The 20,623-nt window shown below is 36.5% G+C and overlaps 1 protein-coding gene across 7 annotated transcripts in view; it reads left to right on the top strand.

Annotated features, from left to right (window-relative positions):
- LOC107098387 (protein unc-13 homolog A-like) overlaps positions 1-20,623 on the top strand; it is a 60,598-nt gene that overhangs the window by 29,864 nt on the left and 10,111 nt on the right. For 5 of the 7 annotated variants that reach the window (XM_015396050.1, XM_015396047.1, XM_015396045.1 and 2 more), the window contains 17 exons: positions 179-268; positions 381-515; positions 2,931-3,064; positions 3,220-3,305; positions 4,462-4,588; positions 4,672-4,768; positions 5,286-5,429; positions 5,515-5,592; positions 5,685-5,762; positions 6,826-6,914; positions 7,009-7,155; positions 7,312-7,435; positions 10,805-10,810; positions 13,677-13,706; positions 15,358-15,414; positions 15,549-15,629; positions 16,692-16,839. In XM_015396050.1, coding sequence (XP_015251536.1) covers positions 179-268; positions 381-515; positions 2,931-3,064; positions 3,220-3,305; positions 4,462-4,588; positions 4,672-4,768; positions 5,286-5,429; positions 5,515-5,592; positions 5,685-5,762; positions 6,826-6,914; positions 7,009-7,155; positions 7,312-7,435; positions 10,805-10,810; positions 13,677-13,706; positions 15,358-15,414; positions 15,549-15,629; positions 16,692-16,839 — 1,651 coding nt within the window. Of the gene's footprint in view, positions 1-178; positions 269-380; positions 516-2,930; positions 3,065-3,219; positions 3,306-4,461; positions 4,589-4,671; positions 4,769-5,285; positions 5,430-5,514; positions 5,593-5,684; positions 5,763-6,825; positions 6,915-7,008; positions 7,156-7,311; positions 7,436-10,804; positions 10,811-13,676; positions 13,707-15,357; positions 15,415-15,548; positions 15,630-16,691; positions 16,840-18,034; positions 18,969-20,623 lie in introns of those variants that run through there. The other 2 variants (XM_015396053.1, XM_015396051.1) reach the window with 2 other exon arrangements.

Raw genomic sequence — 20,623 nt, 5'->3', positions numbered from 1 at the left:
TTAATTAGAGTGACATTTCCTCTCAAACATGTCCAGGCACATTCAGGAAAAACTGTCCACCCACATTGTAAGCTGAGATCTCGCTGGCAGAGAAAATTGGTTGACAGTGCTGCATCCTGCCCATAGATACACTCAATAAAGGTGTTTCTGGCGTTTTTTTTTTCTTCTTTGACTGCAGAACAACTTTCCAGCCAGCAGCCCTGAGAGGTTACAGGACCTCAAGTCCACAGTTGACCTTCTCACCAGTATTACCTTCTTCAGAATGAAGGTAAAGTCCCTACCTATTTTAGCTTTTTCTTTTTTTCGTCTTATCGCTTTCAATGTACACAATATATGATCGATAAGTTCTCTCAATCAAGGGTTTTGTTTTGTACTTTCAGGTTCAGGAGCTCCAGTCTCCACCAAGAGCTAGTCAGGTTGTGAAAGATTGTGTAAAAGCCTGCCTCAACTCCACCTACGAGTACATCTTTAATAACTGCCATGAACTCTACAGCCGCGAGTACCAAACAGATCCGGTTAGTAGTAGCAGCACAGAACTGAATTCTTATTTAGGTGTAAAAATGTTTCCTACTATGTGAAAGTTTACCGGAAGATCATGAATATACAAAATGCATATAACTGGAAGTTATTCAAATCAAAGGTAAAACTAATTATTATCATTTGAATGATTATAACTGTAATTTGCTGACTGATCAGGGTTTTTAGTTTCTTGCGTAAAAGATTGGACGTCTGAATCCGGCTGTTAAAAATCCAGTTGTCTTTCACCAATTTAGTAATTTAGACTATGAATATAAGCAAAGTTATTAATCACCAACCAAATAAATGTCTCTCTGTTCATTCCAATGCTACTAAAAGAAGAGTGAATCTGGCATGAGTGAAATATAATTCACTGTGTAAAATAAACACAAAACACCACAGGTTAAAAATACAATGGTACCTTTATTAACTAATAATCACACGGTATTATTTCTAATAACCTTAAAATCCTGTGTTATCACTTGTCTGTGCCCGATCTGCATCAGAAATGGGATCCTACGCCACTTCTGGGATTTTATGTTTTCCTTTCGTGTTAACATTATAGTTTATAGTGCTTAACCTAAAGAAAGAAACATCTAAAATGCAGATTAGCATGGTTTAATTATATTTTGCCGTACTACTCTTCAGACAAGCTGTTTAATGGAGAAAATGTAAAAAGCATCAAAATTGTCTCAGCAAAGTCATAAAAAAAATTGAGTTAAATTAAATAAAGATGTGTATTTGCGTTCTTTAGTGAGATAAAGATAGAAATAAGTAACTTCAGTATTATAATTACATTATTTATTGAAACCTGGATGTATATCAGGTTGTGCATGTGCAAATGAGCTAATAGTACGGAGCGTGCTTCCGGGACTGATACGGTAGGGACAGATAGCAGTTGCGCTGAATACAACAGGAGGTTGCCCCTTTTAAACGCTCCGCCAGAGGGGTGTGTCTTCAGGCAGAGTAGTTCCAGTTATGTAATCGACATTTTCTCACAACATTGGTATCAAGGAAACCAATAATTTAGATAAATATGTATATCCTACCTTTGCTATATGTGTACCTATAAAGTATTTTACTTGATTTTTTTCTAAGATTTAAACAAAATGCTGCATTTCGTAGTATTTTCCTACTTAACCAATTGAAACTCTTCCTACAGAACCTCAAAACAGGGGATATTTGAACCATTTTAATTGGGTGTTTTGTCACAGAAATACATGTTAAACTTACAAAACAACAACCCGTAAGAAACAGTTTCCAACCCCTGATGTGGAGATTTTAATAGCTCCAAGGACGGGCTGATTTAGATTTAAGGTTTCAGTTTTTATTTTGTCCCTCTGAATCACGTAACCTGGAGCTCATTCAGAAGGTTTACTTGGTGATTATTAAAAATAGCACTTTTCCCTGAAGCATAAAAGAACAAAAAGATGTGTCCTTGTTGGGACTCCATTCTTGCCCACCAATTAAGCTGTCCTTATTTGATGTGTTAAAAGCACTGTCACTGCTCTGCGTTCATGTCTTTGACCTGAGCTCTCATCTCTGCAGTCTGTTTACACAAGGCTCTTCATTCCAAAATTTCTACAGAGAATTTCAACAGGGATTTCTAGAACTTCTTTCAACCGTTCATTGAAGCTCTCCCTTTGACTTTCAAAGGCATTTTCCTTTGCATAAAACATTTCATCCTGAGGGATGTGGAAGTATTTTGTGGAAATAACTGTCTGCAAGATAATTCTTTCCTTTTTAAACCCCGCAGCTTTACTTTTATAACCACAAATCTTAAGCTACTTCAAAAGACTGTCTGTAAAATCCTACATCCTGTTTTTATGGCTGTAAATTGGCCCTCATTATTTATATATGGAGTCCCACTGAATATCACCTGTAAAGGAATTTAGGTCCAGGTTAGGTTTAAGCCAGACAAGAGATCAAACAATTGAACGAAAATCGATCCTTTCTTTGATAATGCTGTTGGATTTAAGCAGTTTATTGCAGAGATTTATGTGTTTTACCATCTTTTACATTTGCGATTTTAAACATGTTATATATAATAATTCAAAGTCTATAATTAACACAGCATTTTATCTTTTGACATAATTAGCATTCTTTATTTCTTCTGGCTCCTTCAGAGTTGTTTAGAAATTTGAGAGATAATCTGAAATATTTTTAAATAAATATTTCGCTAAAGCAAATTTCTTTTTAAGAAGAAGGATGGTACAATTTTGACAAATGAGAGCGGTTTGCATCTCACAAACAAGGTTTATGCTGATGTAATACTAATTGACAACCATAGTAACCATACGTATATCTATGACAAGATTGGGATTGCAAACAGTCATATTTACAAAAGCTTAAGTTAAAAATAAAAGAAATAAAAATTGTTTTCTTTTTTAATAAGAAATGTTGGTGTTTTCCAGGCTAAGCAGGGGGCTGTGCCTCCAGAGGAGCAGGGTCCCAGTATCAAGAACCTGGACTTCTGGTCCAAACTCATCACACTTATTGTTTCCATTATTGAGGAGGACAAAAACTCCTACACTCCCTGCTTAAACCAGTATGTATTTATATTTTATTCTTGCCTCTTTGTTCATTTTTCCCTAAAACGAATCCCAGATCAATATGATCATCAGTTTCTGTCGGGTAGCAATCAATGCTGCCAGGCTTCCTTTGACTTATTTAATTTTGTAAATATTCTCATCTTCCTTCAAGATTTCCCCAGGAGCTCAATGTGGGTAAAATAAGTGCTGAAGTGATGTGGAATTTGTTTGCTCAGGATATGAAATACGCGATGGAAGGTTAGTAGAAATACATTTTTTAGCATGTAAACTGCAGAGACCTGATGTTTTATGCAGAAAACGTTTTGACCTCCTTTGAATTCAGACCACAAAGCGAATTTTAGAGAAAAAAAAAAACAACCAAAAAATGCATATTCAAAAAAAGGTTTGATTACATAATAAAAAAGAAAGGTTATGAAAATCAACCTGACCCCATGTGGGAGCTGATCAAGAAGTATCTGACATCAGTAGGTATAAAGATCTAAAAAAAATAAAATCAAAAGCAAAAAGTTGTAGCCAAGTAAATTCACAAACAGATAAAAATTAGTTAGAGACATATTTTAGTCTTCTAATGTTTACAAAACCATTTACAATACAGTGGGCCTCTACCAAATATCTGGGAGAGCAAGCATCCCTTGTGAATCATGGAGGTGATACACACAACTTTGAAAAGTGAGTAACCCAATAGTTAAAATTAGTGTTATTGGTGTTATTAAACCATAAGAAAGAGGCTGGGCTAAAGAAGGCAATAACACCGCTGACCATAAAGGACACAAAAAAACATCTACTGACACCCAAACATTGTTTATTAGATGTTTACCTATCAGCTTGTAACCTTAAGCTTTGGGACACTTATTTTTTAGCAAGATTATGATCCAAGGGGGACTAAGAAATGTACCACTGAGTTGATAAAGAAACCAAAGAAAGGTTTTGAAGAAGCCCACTGTGGCAGACCCTAATCAGGCTTTTTTCCAACCTAAAAACCCATCAATCTGATTGGATTTAACATTTCTTCAAAGAATGGAGAGTCTAAACTCCTCCACATTGATAAAAAAGACTAATTCGTAGTTACTGCAAACACTCGATGATGGTTTTATTAGGTTTTAATGGAATCTGTTTAGACTGTTTAGTCTTTTTGCTTTGGAAAGCTTTATTCTCTTAAAAAATTAAAACATTTTAAATAAATTTTATCTCTGTCTGAGATTACAATTGTTTGAAAAGAAAGATTTAAGCACAACAAAATGCAAAACACTGAATAAATCAGTTGGGCCGCTAATACTTTTGTGAAACGATTCATTTAACTGTTCTAATGACTATAGCAGTGTTCTCTGAAAGACATTAGTCAATAATATTGCTTAATGAATGCATCTTAATGGATTTATGTCTTTTTTGTCAGAACATGAGAAAAACCGCCTGTGTAAGAGCGCTGATTACATGAACCTGCACTTTAAGGTAAAGTGGCTCTACAACGAGTACTGCAAAGACCTTCCTTTCTTCAAGAGTCGAGTGCCTGAATACCCTGCGTAAGTATCACTGTTTGGCAAACAAAGTTCAAGCTAACATGTGCTGCTAATATATTGAAGCATTTTCTGGTTGGTTTATGCAGATGGTTTGAGCCTTTCGTCATCCAGTGGCTGGATGAAAATGAGGAAGTCTCTCGTGACTTTTTGCATGGCGCTTTGGAAAGAGACAAAAAAGATGGAGTAAGGCATCAGATATGTTATTATCTTTCAAAACTACATCTTCCTTCTGCCCCAAACCTTTCCTCCCTGCTTCAAATCAGCTGCAGAGGAGGAAGTAAATACTGATACAGCAAAACACAGTAGTCATGCAATACCATTGAAAGTGTATGAAAGGCATCCTCACCTCATTACCCAGAATTCCCTTGGTCACACCAAGACAAAACGTCCAATTAGAGTCCAAGTGCTAACCGGCCAATTATTGAGAGACAGACAGGTTCTCAATAATGTTCGCTGGTGGCTTATTGAACTGTCTGGTCTCAGCTGTTGGAGACGATGACTGACATCAAAGGTCTGGTTTTATTTAGCAACTTTTCTTCAAAGAACACCATCCTAATTGGGTGAAGATTATTTTGCCATGTTTTTTCCTGCTATGCAAAGTCATACATTTTTAAATTCATGATTTAAATGTTTCTACTTTATTGATGATTTTTATTTAGTTGCGCTTTTTCTTTTCTTTTCTTTTTTTGCTGCTCTGCAGTTCCAGGTCACATCAGAACATGCGCTCTTCTCCTGTTCGGTGGTGGACGTGTTCTCCCAGCTCAATCAGAGCTTCGAGATCATCAGGAAGCTAGAGTGTCCAGATCCACAGATTGTAGGACACTACATGAAGCGATTTGCAAAGGTAGATTTATCCATCCTTTCTGTGTATTCTTAGTTTTAAAACAAGAAAAAAATACAAATAAGTGTTCTTTATGCATCCTCTGCAGACCATCAGCAATGTTCTTCTGTCCTATGCTGATATCATCTCCAAGTTGTTTGCCAACTATGTTACCATGGAGAAAGTTGTAAGTTATGGTTTGAGCTTGTAATTTGCTTTATAATTACAAATAAACCAATTTGTCTTTGTTCATATGTACATATGTAATCTTGTTTCCAGCCCTGCATCCTGATTAACAACATCCAACAGTTAAGGGTTCAGCTGGAGAAGATGTTTGAAGCCATGGGTGGAAAAGATGTAAGTAACTCTGCCATGTGGGTGGAACTGCCTAGATAGATAGATGATTGACAGACAGACAGATGATAGATGCCAGTGCCGAACTTAACCTCCAACAGTATTAAAATGTTGAGTTTCTTTAATTCTTTGCCTTTATTAGTCAAATTCATAAGCAATTTAACAAAAACTTACTTTCCTACTTCAGAAAAGGAGTCTCAACCATTGACACAACAGGGTTCCCAGGATAAAACACTGCTTAATTTTTAGGACCTGTAATGACGGCTTCTACATTGCACCAGATAAAGCAATGCGCTCACAATAATTGGGTAGCACTCAGCAGGACAGATCTCTTTCAGATTAGCGCTATAGAGGCTTGTTTAATATACTAAAGTATCATGCCTAAATATCTCATCACAGCCTAGAGAGTTATGGTGCCGAACCAGAGAAAAATCTTTTTTTTTCACATTATACTTAAAACTAAATTAAATAGAATATTTTGCATTTGCCAGTATATCACTGAACCAACGTTTCAACTGCTTGAAACATAATGGTGGACGCCACAAAAAAGCGAATAAGGGAATTAAATAACTTCTCCATCCAAGAGTTAATGTGGGCGACTTCTCACATCAGGACTTTTTTTCATGTTTTTTTTTTTTAACATTTGATAAGACAATATGTATCAAACAAAATCTACTGTCTTATTTTAATAATAGCTTGAATGAGGATAGGAGGTAATTAAACCTGTAACCAGACTATGTGTACTGAGTCTTTTCTTTCCTGATTTAGCCAAAGAAGAAGGTGAGCTTCATGTAACAGAGATGTACTATAAACATTTATGGAAAGACTAAAGTTTGAGGACTGGCAATGTTAATGTACAAGAGATTTTCAATCTTTTTACCAAAATGACACAATTGGCTAAAAAAATATCAATAATATTTTTATCAGTATTTATACACTGACCTTCCTGGGCCTTTTTAGTTTTCATATTTTAAAATGAGTAAAAAATATTAAGTATTTAAGCTCCGATTAATGTTTTTATTAACATTCAAATATATGTTGTTGTTTTTTTGTATTTTTAATGAAGCTCTGTGTGGAAGCCAGCGATATTCTGAAAGATCTTCAGGTGAAGCTGAACAATGTAATGGATGACCTGAGCAGGGTCTTTGCTGTCAGGTGGGAATTTACTCACATGCACATTTGAATAATCACAACAGCTTGAATATTTGCTGTACATATCTCACACAGAGCTCCATCTGTTTCTTTACAGTTTCCAGCCTCATATTGAAGAAAATGTGAAGCAGATGGGAGACATCTTGGCTCAGGTGAAAGGAACGTCGAATGTAGGGAACGCCAGCAGTGTGGCCCAAGATGCAGACAATGTTTTGCAGCCAATCATGGAGTTCCTGGACAGCAAGTAACGCAGTTTGGCTTTTTTTCTTTTTTTTTACTAACTCTAAAGAAGGAAACGAAATAGAATTTGTAGATATACAAAAATGTTTTTCTATCTAATAATGGGGTTTCTATAAAGGAGTTCCAGAATGATAATCTTTTCTGCCATTTCCCTTCCCAGCCTTTCGTTGTTTGCTAAGATTTGTGAGAAAACTGTTCTAAAACGTGTGCTGAAGGAGCTGTGGAAGCTGGTAATGAACACCATGGAGAAAACCATCGTTCTGCCTCCACTCACAGACCAAACGGTGAGATCTCAGACAAGTAGGATTTGCACAGCCAGAATTATATCAAACCTACAGATACATTTCCTCAACTCTTATTTATTATGGCAAATAATCACTGCATGCAAAGACAGATACCTTCTTTACATTTACAAGTAAATAAGTTCTCATACACTCAGAAACTCTTTGCAAATGGCTGAAATAAGCTGTGCTGAATAATTTTCTGCAAGGTCAAGTCACAGTGAACGTTTCTACGATCAAAAAAGCAGCATAATTAACACAACACTTGCCCAAACATGTGCTTACAAAACCACAGAGTAAAGGGAAGAGGTGGATAACAACAGGCAGTGTGTGTGTTGCTGTACAAGATGGCTCTTCTGTAAACAAAAGATCAAACTGCTTTTGCTTTGCATTTACATGCCACCCAGTCCTCTTCTCAGCTCTGTCACAAAGTATGCAACATTGCCGCCAGTACCTATGTTCATGCAAGCATTCAAAATCAAGTATTTCACTAAAGAGCTCAGGGAAAACGGATCACACCATATCATTTCAGCATCAGCTCATGGCTGCTCTCCAGAGTGTCCCCCTACAAATATTTGGAGAGAAACCTGCTTTATGAGAGCTTTGCAACAGTGTGACATAAATTTGTTTGCCCTGACGATCTGGCCTACTTCCAAAAAGGCTTTTACATTATGGAAAGCAGCCTCCTTCCTCCTTATTTTGCTTTGTTTTATATATATTTGTATATGTTGTTTATGTTGGGTTATAATCTAAAGAGCCTCATATCACTGATAATAAAGATGATATATCTAGCTATGATACACAGTATTACAAATACTGGTTATATAATTTGCTCATATTGTTCCTTCTGAACATTTTCATACCCCTGAATTCTTTTCTGTCATTAAAACTACCAAATCTATCAGAGTAGCATACATTTTTATTATAGTTCATTTACTCTGGCGCTCTAAAGCCTTCAGAAGTCACACAATTAGTGAATAAATTCAACTTAATTCACTGTTTGTATAAATGCAGCCATTTTTAAAAGCAACAGAGGTTTGTTAATCAAAGGTATTTAATGACTAACAGGATGGAGACACTGGAAAGCTCAGGAATAAAGTTCTTGTGTAAAGCAGAAATAAATGTGTGTTCTTAGTTTGTAAGATCACAGAAAAAGCTTTATTGATAACCCATCCAAATTTGAATGAATCAAAACCTAACTATGTGTCTGAAATTAGGTCTCAAAAGTAATAAAAAAAACATCAGTTTTTTTTTCTGCCCAGTGCTGCTGAGGACGTGTCCTCTAGGGCCGCTGAAACCATAAGCTATTCTATTCCACTTTTAAAGCAGCAGTTTTAAAGAAGAACAATAGACTAAATATAGATTAAATATGGGTTTACACATATCCTTTATTTTCTTGGATTATTTAATTATGCATCTGTTGGGCTGATTATGGAAATTCGCAGAACTTTCTTTAAGGACACACATTTTATTCATCCAAATGCAACTCTTCAATCTATAAATGTTTTTTTTGTTTTGTTTTTTTTTTATAAAACTGACTTCATAGTGATTTTTTTTTTTTTAACTGGGATTGGAGAGTAGCTTGTACCAGAACAGTTGATCTTGTATATTGAATTAAAACTTGTCAACACAGCATCAACCTACTTGGGTCCAGAAGGCTGAGATGCTAGAAGATTCTAAAATGAAATAAAAATGAAATGCATTTATTCCTTTTTTATATATATATTTGATTAAATACGGCAATAAAAAAAGAATAATGGAAATGCTCTCCAATTTTTCTGTAGGCCTATTATGTAACAAAATTCAGGGGAAAAGTTATTAGTAATATTTTCATTGTGGGTTTTAAATTGAAAAAGGAATAAAAGAATGATACACGCTTTAAATGGGGGGGGGGGTCTTTGCTACATTATTATATATAATATCCCACAAACGTAATAAGTCGTTGCAAACGAAATGATTATTACGTTTGAGGGAAATAATTTATTAGCTTTATGGTAGGTAGCGATTATGGTAGGTAGCTGCGGGGAGCAGTGAGCTTATCGCAGATATTTTTGATTTATGCCCAATATTGAAGTGATGTTTGCACTATGTTATTCCACACCACAACGAAAGAGGGGCAATCAGGAACTAGTTGTGGGTCTAGATACGGCCGAGGCGGTGAGGAAGTGGGGGCACGTTTCTGCGAGGGGGGTCTAGATGGAAAAAGTTTCCCAGCGTTCTCGCTCACCTCGCTCTTCTAACCGGTCCAACTTCACGAGTCGTAAAATGTATTGACTTTTGGGATGGGGTGTAAAAAAAAAGCAATACTTGCCTGTTTTAAAGACTTTATTTATGTAAATGTTTGGGAGGCATGTAGTGTTTTACTGTAATACACCTTTACAACCACAAAGGGTGTCCAGAAGATATGCTGAGGATTAAGGTGACAAATGTGAAAAGTTTAGGGGGTATGAATACTTTTGTTCTGAAGGTTTTCAATCTGAGTTCATTGAAATTAAAAAATATGTGAAAATAGGCTAAATTAATAGTTGCATTTGCTAAGTAATGCTGTAAATAGTAAATTATTTAGTAACACTTTATTTTACAGTACATCAATAACCATGTAATAACATGTTTATAACATAGCAAGTCGCACTATATCACTAGGTAACGGGAAAAACTTTATTTGGTTTTACCCCAAATTAAGGTATATATGCAGGTAATTACCTGCATGTAATTATTAAAGTTGTATGTTACTATGTAACAATGGATACTTTTGGTGGGTAATTAACATACTGTAAGGTTACCACATAACATTTTTTATTATTGGCCACCACCTACCAACAGCTTACAAAGTAACTTGTAACTTGTGATCAGGCAATTAAAGCATTATAAAACTGAATTAAAGTTAGATATAGATAGTTTATTTAAGAAGATTGGCTTGCTGTATTCCAGGTTTGGTTTTCTGTTATATTCCAAGTAATAAACTCCATTTTACTACATGATAACACTTTAATTTATTGGTGTCAGTGAAATTATTTTCCTGTAAATATTGGTTTGACATCTAAGAAGGCTGACTTTACCTTGTCTGCCTAAAATTTGAGGCCCAGCACTTACTAAAATTCACCATAAAGTGTTACCTAGTAATATAGTGTAACTTGCTGTTATTTACATGTTTTTACATGAAAGTGTTACCAATTATTTTTGGCTGCTTCATTAGTATTTACCTGCACTCAGTTCAGACCCCATGCAGGTGTGAACTAGTCCACATACCTTCAGCCTTGGAGCCCAAACATGTGCTTTTGCCTGATGTGGGGCTCTTTGCCGCTTGACTGACCCTTCTTTCTGGTTGTTGTTGTGGTTATTATTACATCCTGCTCCGCTCTCCCTCCACAGATGATTGTAAGTACAGCACTCCTTCATGTCCGTCTGTCTGTCACAGTGGTCGACTCTCTGCTTTATGTGGCTGCCACCTGTTCCTCCCGTTTTTATGTAGCTCCATTACCCCCCTTCTCACGATGTCACTGCTCCGACCTGCTCTGTCTCTCACTTTTCCTCTAACTCTCTCTTGTTTGAGAGGACAGAAGCATGGTGCATTCCTGAATAAGTTTTAGAGGTCCTTCCCCCCCCTTAGTGATCTTCATCTATCAGTACCCCCTTCTCTGCTTTCTCTTCATCCCCAAACAGGAAGTGGTACTTCTCTTATTCGCCAGGTGTTGCCTTGTTTCTTCTCATTAAATGTTTCCTGCTAATGGGACTTCATTGGAGTGACCCTGATCTTGGTGGCTTGGTATTGGGACTCTCAACCCCCTCACCTGCCCTCTTTTCCTTTGTCCTCTATCTCGTTTACCCGTTTAAACTTTGTCCTGCCCTCCTATTCGTTACTGTGGGTTTGTTGCTTGCATCTGATCTATTTTACTCTGCAGTCTTCTCTCGGTATGCTGTACAACACCGTACCACACTGTGTGTCTCGGCAGACCTGTCATGTTGGACCGTCCTGGTTTAGTTTCATGTTCTGTTGTAACAATGTGGTGCTATATACAGTACTGACACACTAAATGTCACTTCATTAAAAAAAAATCCATTTGAAATGGCTTAAGTTTTCACGAACCGGCTTCATGCCATTTTTGTTTTAGCTTTCACCTTGCACATTATTCCACATGACCTATTTCTGTGTATAGTCTAATAGCCAAATAGCCAAAATGAAAGTGTTTAGACAAGAAGAACATTTTTAGTGTTACATATTTATAAAGTAATGGCTTGTCTAAGAGTTTCCGCATTGAGTTCTAATACATTTTTGCAGTCCACTGAGGAATAACATAACTCACCAAGAAGAATTTACACAGTTAACCTGGAATGCAAAAATAAGTTGGCCTACCTCAACCTTTAACTTTAGCATTTTCACTAAATTCAGTTTATTCCATTTTATATGTAGTTAAACTCTAATTGTTTCATACACCTCGAAAAGGTGATGTACATCTAGGGCAAGTTGCCAGTCCATCACTGGGGAACACAGACACTCAGAGGACCAGGATATTGTGCATGCATTTGCACATTCTAAAGGGTGACCAACTGACCTATTCTGCATATTTTCTGACACGTGGCAGTAAGGCAGAATACCAGCAGAGAACCCAGGCATGGACAGCTGGAACATGCAACTCTTTGCAGAAAGGTCCTGCTTTAGATTTGAATGGGACCTAATCTGTAAGGCAGTGCTTGTAACTGCACCACCATGCATTCCCTTAATTGATTCTACCGTACCACCAATTTAATCGAAGGAACTCCAACCTAATGCATTGTTTCACTGGCCATCCAACTTTCCTCCTTAAGGCCTATGATGTAAAATGAAAGCCTTAGTCATGTAAAGCAGTCAGGCTTTTGAAGACCTCTTTCAGCATCTTGTGGTCTTCTCCTGGGGAAATCTGTCACATCTGGGGATGTTGGCAATTGCTTTGAATTTCCTTTACTTATAGGCAGAGGTGGGTAGAGCATACCCAACATATGTACTTGAGAAAGGCTAGCACTGCTTCATCATGTTTTTACTCAAGTAAAAGTAAAAAGTAGCCTTTGATGAAATCACTCAAGTAAGAGTAAAAAAGTACTTGGTAGAAAGACTACTCAAGTACAGAGTAATTGATCTACTGACTAACCATGATCATAACTACTGATGTAATATTTTATTAAATGAAGTAAAATGTAACAAAATATTAAATGAAATGCAAATTCTGGTGCTTCAAAGAATAAGAAATAAACATATAACTTACAATAATTACACAATAACAATTTTAGGTGTGATTAACACTATAAATTCACTCTTCTTGACTTAAAAAACTTTCAAATTCAATAGTTACACTAGGTAAGAATATGTTAAATTACAGAACACTGTTTACTTTATTTTCACTCAATCTTCAAATGACTCGTCAGACTCAGCAGATGAAATATACTATTTAACCCATAAGCCTTTAGTGCAAAAAGGAAGAAATTGTGTCTCTCATGATGCATATTTTTTTTTAAACCAGCTTGTTTTCATGAAGTTAAGCTACTTATAATTACTAGAGTAACCAGAAATGTTACTCCTTTAAAAGTGGTGATATTTTATCATGTTTCTCAAGTAAAAGTAAAAATATCAATGCAGTAAAACCACTCAAATAAATGCAATTGAGTAAATATAAGTAGTTACTACCCACCTCTGCTTGTAGGCTATTTTGAAAATATTTTGATCCAGCTATATTCTCTTACCAGACTCTGCCTCCTGCAGCCTTCTTTCTGAAGGCCTTAGATGAGGTTCACTCTCACTACAAAAATCAAGAGCATAACAAACTATATGTTGATATTTTAAACAGTGCAAACCACCCTTGAATAACAAGTAAAATATATTTAATCATGGGCTGATGTTGGATATTTTAGCTGTTTTAAGTGAGAATAAAGGTGTAAGATGTTATAGATCCAATACATTTTGTTTTACTATTAAATGTGGAGTTCAAAAAATATGCATACCTGCATATTTGTATAAATCCTGGTATTCTTGTTGTACAGCTATTCCTCTAGGCTAAGAGTCAAATATGAATAATTTCTGTGTCATTTAAGAACCCAAAATGTGTTGTTGCTTTAGAGAGCAAAATATCACTTCCTGAAAAAGGCAACATCTCTGGCTGCGATGAGTGTCCTTTGAACATTTTGCAAAGCAACACTGAATACCTCTCATTTAGGAAATAAGACAACAGGGACTGGGCTTTGCTCCAAGTATTAACCACTACTCTCTTTCCAGGGGAGGCTGAAGAGTGCTTCTCACAGTGATGTAAGGACTAAACCCATTCAGATCAATGTGTCTTGTCTCTCTCCTTTATGTCCTTTATCTGTGTCTCTGTCTCTCAGCTCCTCAGTCAAACAAAGCTGTAGAAATATACATTTTGTTTCTCTACTTTTTATTTTGCTCGCAACTTGTTTTGGGTATTATTTTTTTTTTTTTATATATATATAACGGTATGACATCATTATTAGACTGTGTTCTCCCCCTCTAAGTCACAGACCTCTGTGCAAGTGACTTTATGCCGTATTTTTTTTTTTGTTTTTCATATATTTATTTATGTCATATTTTTTTTGGATTTGGATTTTTACCCAGTAAACATCAGTGTGTATATTTCTTCTGTTCTACAGAGGGTTACACTATTAAATGCAGGTTGATAATATATGCATACATAGCAGCCTTAAATTTGTCACAATATAATACAGAAGAAAACGATGGAATAATAAAGGAAGGCGACCTAGAAATGTTTCAAATACATCTCAAATCAGTGTTCAAATGGTTAAAACATTAAAATTCATAGGTATTCTAAAAGGATAGCAGCCTTCCATCACTGCTGGTGTAGGAGTGGATAGAGCAGGATTGCTTTAGGCTTCTATGAGGCCTTGACCTCATTCCTTTTGAAAATCTATGGGATAAAATTAAAGACTAAATTAATCACCAGGAACCAACTAGTTCATATAAACTTTCAATTCTACTGAGGAGAATGTTCAAATCTCCTTCCTAGAGTATTTCAGAAACTTGTTAGGAGCAAGAAAAAGTGTGTGGTTTCTCTAAAATCAAGTAAAGCAATGTTATAAAGGAATGCTCAATAATCAGAATTAGTTGTCATGAAAATCTGCCTTAAATGCAAAGAAAATAGTTCATTATTCAATTAAGATAAAGAAATATAAGGGAGAAATGATGGGACTTTTAATGGCAATAGTGATGTTTTTTTTATGAAGCTGTGTTTTTTCAGTCCACACCAGCATCTCAGTGAAATAAGCAATGATAAGTACATTAAATATATGATTATTTGTTTAACTCAAAAGTAATAAAGCTTTATTGAACCAGCGGCTGCAACAAGACAAATATTATTTTAATGTTTGACAATATAGAAGAAGAGTGAATTCCTCTCAGGCATTATGCAAACCATTATTGCTTTAATTGGGAATATCAGACAAAAAAAGCCTCCTAAGATCAGTCTGTTGCATCTTAACATCAAGCTTTTAAAGCAGTTAGAAACAACGATTAGAGGGTGGGGCCTCTACCAGAGTAATGCATTAATGGTTTTTACTCACGCCACAGTTTAACTGTACAGCTGCTCTTTGACAGTGTGTGTGTGTCTCTGTGAGATTTTGTCTTTGTTTCCTCCTCCTCCTTTGAGTACTGAGATGTCTGTGTGTGTTTGTGCAGCAAAGTGTAATGTTGTGGAATGAATAAATCACAGATAAGTGTTATAGAAGCACTTGAAGGAAACTGCCGTGACATGAGTAAAGCCGCTTAGAGTGAATGTTTATAGTGTAAGTGCGTTTGTGTCAGAAGCATTGCTGTCCTCTGTGTGAGACTAAGCCCAATAAGTGCTGCTTTCTCGTGATAACTAAATGACTCTTGTTTTAATTATCTACCTTTCTACCTTGCCCTCCTATTCCTACATCTCTTTCAGGGCACTCAGCTCATCTTCAATGCAGCCAAGGAGCTTGGACAGCTGTCCAAACTGAAGGTGCAGTGAATTTATACCTGGGAGTGTGACACCACTGCTTCAACTTATGAATTTAATCTGTTGTTACATAAAACAATTTATTATCAGAGAAATTATTAATTTTGCTTTGTTCCATTCCAATTGTTACCATTTAGGAGCACATGGTTCGAGAGGAGGCCAAAGCATTATCACCCAAACAGTGTGCTGTGATTGAGTTGGCTCTGGACACCATCAAGGTAAATGTTCTGAGATCCACTACTGTAGAATTTATCCTTAGGATATCAGATATTTTCATCCTAAGCTTCATCCTTATAAGCAACTGGAGTGTAAACCTGGCTAAATACATATGTTTACGTTATAATGGATGGTTTACATTTTTTCTTTATTCGTACAAATCCGCTACATCCTATTAAAAAAAAAATGTTTATCAAGGAACAAAACCCAAATGGCAAGTGTTTGCAAGTATTATTCGCTTTATTTCTGAATCTATTTGACAGTATGTTGAACTAAATACTTGCCGGCTCACACACTTCAATCAAGTCCTGCAGATAGTAACACTTTATATCTGTTTTTTGTTGCTTTAGATCCAGTTTTTTTGCCAAAAACTCAGCAGATTGTTAGATAAATTGATATATTTCCAAATTTATCATCATTAAAAAGAAACAATTATGTATGCAACTTTGATGTAATGTTATTAGGTGTTTGTTTTACGCAATAAATGTAAAAAGAGAAACTTGGTTTCTATCATGGACTATTGGCTTCATGCTCATTTCCCTTCTCCCTCCTATGAGCCCTAACCCATCATAAAAGTAGTCTGACTTTTGTTTATGAACTTTCTCATGTAACGTGTCACTAGGAATATTTCACATTCATATTTGTATTCTGAATTTAAAAAGGAAAAATCTGATTTTAAAAACAGCTTAAGATATTTAATCTAAAATGAGGGTTGGTTCTGTCTCATGTGACATTCCCAACCTGTTCTCAAGATTTTTTTTCATGTAGCAAAACTTTTCAAGTTTTAGCCAATGTTTTTTTTTTTGTTTTTTTTTTTTTTTATAAATATGAGAGACAAAAAAACTTGGGTTGAAGAAAATAAGAATGAAAATGAATAATAATTAAATATGTATTCCAAGTAAAATTGGCATTTCAGTATTAGATTTTGAAATCCCATCAGACAGGAGGGTTAGGAGTAAATAATAGTGCAACTTTGGTGCAGAACATTTGGCATACTTTACATTGGTTAACTGCCTGAATTTAAAATAGAAATCATCCTTTTCTGATTTCTTTCTTTCTGATAGCAATACTTCCATGCTGGAGGTGTGGGTCTGAAGAAGACTTTCCTGGAGAAAAGTCCTGACCTCCAATCTCTCCACTATGCTCTGTCCCTCTACACTCAGGCCACTGACAAACTCATTAAGACTTTTGTCCAGTCCCAGCACGCCCAAGGTAAACTAACTGTTTGTTTTTGTCTACTTTTGATTATTTTCTAATTGGTGGATGTTTGTTGTCTGCCAGCAGCATTTATTCCCCTTGAATATGATTGTGTCACGTCTCAGAGTGTTGGCATGACACCATCATGGTCTTTATGGGAGTGTCCAGAGAGTCAAAACTGTCTTCGGAAGACAGTGCTGAAATCAGAAGATGGCAAAATCTAACTGTTTGGCCCTTTTAACAAAAATTGGGTGGCAGAAAGCTAACACTGCACATAACCCTAAAAACATTGTTCCCATGGTGAAACATGTAGATGGCAGTATTATGCTGTGGGAATGCTTTGGTTCAGCAGGGACAGGGAAATCAGTTTATTGAAACATAGATGTAGCAAATAGAGGGAAATGGTTTAAGGAACTGTAATGAGCAGAGGTTCAAGACTGCAACCCCAAACTTACAGCCAGAGCTACAGTTTGGATCAGTTAAGAGAAGAATCCATCTGTTAATCTTTTCAGATTTTTAGTTTTAAAAAGATATTTCAAAACTATGCTTTAGGTTAAAGGATGCACAACTTCCAAAAAAATTCCTTAAAGTTTGTGGTTCTGATGTGAGTAATTTTAAGATATGAATTCAGGGTTTTTTCAATTAGTCCCTATTCTTAGATGTCTGCTGTCATTGAATGTCTCCCAGTTAAACATGTTGTGCATCCTGTGTATATAAAGATAACAGAGATTGGCTATTCTGAACTATTCTGAGCTCTTTGGTTACCAAACCACAGGCAAAGCTAAAACTACTCTGATTTGATATAGTTACACCGCCTCTAATCTCTCCCTATTTTGGTGCTCAGTCCTGCCCTGCTGCCCTTGTCAGTGTGGAAGCTGTCATGCTGTCCCTCAGGACTGGTCTTAGGGGTGCTAGTTAAAACAATTAGCATTAACTCAGCGAAATGTCGTCCAGCACTTTGGGCACGCTAAGGAATATTTTACAGAAATGTCTTTAATCGTCTAAGCTATGACAAAAGGTCTGCACAATGCTACATAAAATAGAAAATAAACTATCAGTAAGCAAAATACCACAGTTTGACTCTTCTTTGTCATAAAAATGCTAAAACATGTTGGTCTGTTGTTATAACTCTTCTGAACTTGAATCCCTGTAAACCTTTTATTTCTGCGTTTCTCTCCTTTCTCCTCCTCCTGCCCCGTCTGTGGGCCAGTGTTCGGCGGGAAGGGGGTGAGATTCACCACTAGTGAGGATGTTTACCCAGAAAAGGGTATGTGGCTCTCAGGCTCAGGCCCTGAGACATCTGAGACTATAAGGGGGTCTCAAGACCAAAGCCCAACTCCTTCCACATCCAATCCCCCCCAAACCCCTCATTTGCATCCAGAAGCCTTTTTAACTCCTGCCTGCTCCAACTCTGCCTGCTCAAGCTCATCCTAACAGAGAAATGCAATGCACAAACTGAAATACACTTCCTTCGCCCGCCACACAAGTAAAAATCTTATGCATTCATGCATGAAACATGAACACTGATGTCTGTGGGTACTGCAGTGAATACATACGCCACTGACAGTATGTATGAGCAGACACTGAAGCATGATGGGCGGACATCAGGGAAAACATGATGGAAATGCATTCAAGTGTGGGGCAATTCTGACCTAGCATGAAGTCATCGAGAAAAGCCAGAGGGCTGGAGTCTCTATGTGTGAAGGGGTGAGTGTGCGTGTGTGTGGGTGTACCTGTCTAGCCCTCAGAGTTTGGACCATTTTTTCAATTTCACAGTCCAATTTAGGACCAGTTGTTGCAAAGTGAGGATATTTTGCCACTACTTACATGCTATTTTGCTGTTGGATGGGTTTAGGGCTAAGGTCTCAATTGGGTTAGGGTTAGGGTGAGGTATGCATTCGTAATGGTTAGTTTTAGGGTTAGGGCATAGAAAGGGTTGTAAATGACTAAAAATCAAAGAAAGTCAATGGGAGTCAACACATGGTCCTCACTACGATGGCAGAACGAGTATGTGTGTGTGTGTGTGGTCTTGTTTTACCTACAATGTCAGGGAAGTATTTTGAAAAATATCCTACATGCGAGGACTTACAGGTACATATAGGGACATTCAACTGGTCCCTATATGGTAAAGTTCTTTTCTTTGAGTTGGGGTTAGGTTTAGGACTAAGGTGTGAATTCAGTTTAGGTTAGGATTAGGTACATCTTGGTAATAGTTAGGGTTAGGGTAAGGGTAAGGGTCTGGGTTAGGCTATATAAAATGAATGCACGTCAATGAACTGTCCCCATATGTCATGAAAACAAAGCTGTGTGCGTGTATGTGTTTGTGTGCACTGGAAAGTGAGTGATTGAGCAATGTGACTATCAGTTTCCTTTAGATGTAGAGGTACAAAGTATTATTTGTCAGTGATGAGAACCATAAAAAGAAATCCCCTTTATTCTGTAGAGCTTCCCTTCTCTTTGTGTTGGAAAAGAAAACAACTGCAGATGAAGAGAGATAGGGCTCCTGATAAGAAGATGAAGGCTGCTTGCTCATTTTGTCTAGGAGGGCTTTCTGCCCTTTACTGCTCCATCATCAAACATAAACAAATACAAAGAAAAACCCACACAGCTCTCAGATGCATCACAATCTACCACACAAAGGACCCTCCACCCATCTGCATGCCGCAGACTGAGCCCATAAAAATGATCCCTCAGGTCAGGAGATTTAAATTCTGTCAGATTGAATCAGCATGAAAAGCTGCAACTCTTCTGCATTTACTATTTTCACAGAGGATTGATGAAGCTGGATGCCTTTTGTGAGCATTTTGTTATCCTGTTTAAAGCTATAGCGATCATCAGATGCTGTACAACTCTAGGCTCTAGGTTACACAGCTGAGTGTGAAGTGGTCAGCGCTCCAGCAAAAAAAAAACTCCTGAAACAGTCTTTTACACCACAAGATGTGACATTTTCTTTAGAAAAAAACATTAAGGAGAAGAAAAACAATCCATCCATTCTGGACAGCCACATAGCGTTGCAGGGTTGTGGTGTTTGGGTGCCTATCTGTAGTGGTCATTGGTCATTTCAGACAATCTTGGTACTAATAATACAAATCATACCTCAGGACAATTTCAAAAAGATTAATTAACCTGTTATGGTTTTAGACTGGAGGAGGAAGCCGGAGTACCCAGAGAGACCCACACATCAACACAGAACATGGAAGCTCAATACAGAAAGTTTCAGACTGGGATTCAAACCTACGACTTTCTGCCTTTGGGCATTAAAGGAAATTCAGTGAAAATGATTGAGGGACACGATTAAAGACTTCTTGGACTTAAAAACAGATCAACCTAATGTTAAAATCAGTAGAGAAGCCTATTTTTATTGATATGTTGTGTTATCATAAAAAAATGAAAAAATTGGTCAAATTAAAATAAGTAATATAGTCCAAACAGAAATCTTAAAGACCGTGAAAAACAGACACAGAATTTGAAATGTAATTCTTTACACAAATTATCTCCAAATGTGTCCAGTCTCCTAATATCAAACATATTCATTTAAGAGCTTTATATGAGGTCTGATCTCACATAGATAACCTTCAGACCAATATCAGTTAATTAGACTGTTCAGCAAAATATTGTTTAGCTTAATATTTTGTAAAGATTTACTTTCTCAATGGGTTATAGAATAGTTCCTCCAGCTAATCTTTAGACAGACTGATCTGATCTTCTGCCAATCATTTCAAATCATGATTACATTTATTAAGAGAATAAACTCTATGTAAACCAAGTCAACCTATATGAAGACCGGATCCCTCCCTAA

Source organism: Cyprinodon variegatus, unplaced genomic scaffold, assembly GCF_000732505.1.
Source record: "Cyprinodon variegatus isolate N-32 unplaced genomic scaffold, C_variegatus-1.0 Scaffold773, whole genome shotgun sequence".
NCBI classification, from domain to species: domain Eukaryota; kingdom Metazoa; phylum Chordata; class Actinopteri; order Cyprinodontiformes; family Cyprinodontidae; genus Cyprinodon; species Cyprinodon variegatus.
This window is presented reverse-complemented; position numbering and strand designations above follow the sequence as displayed.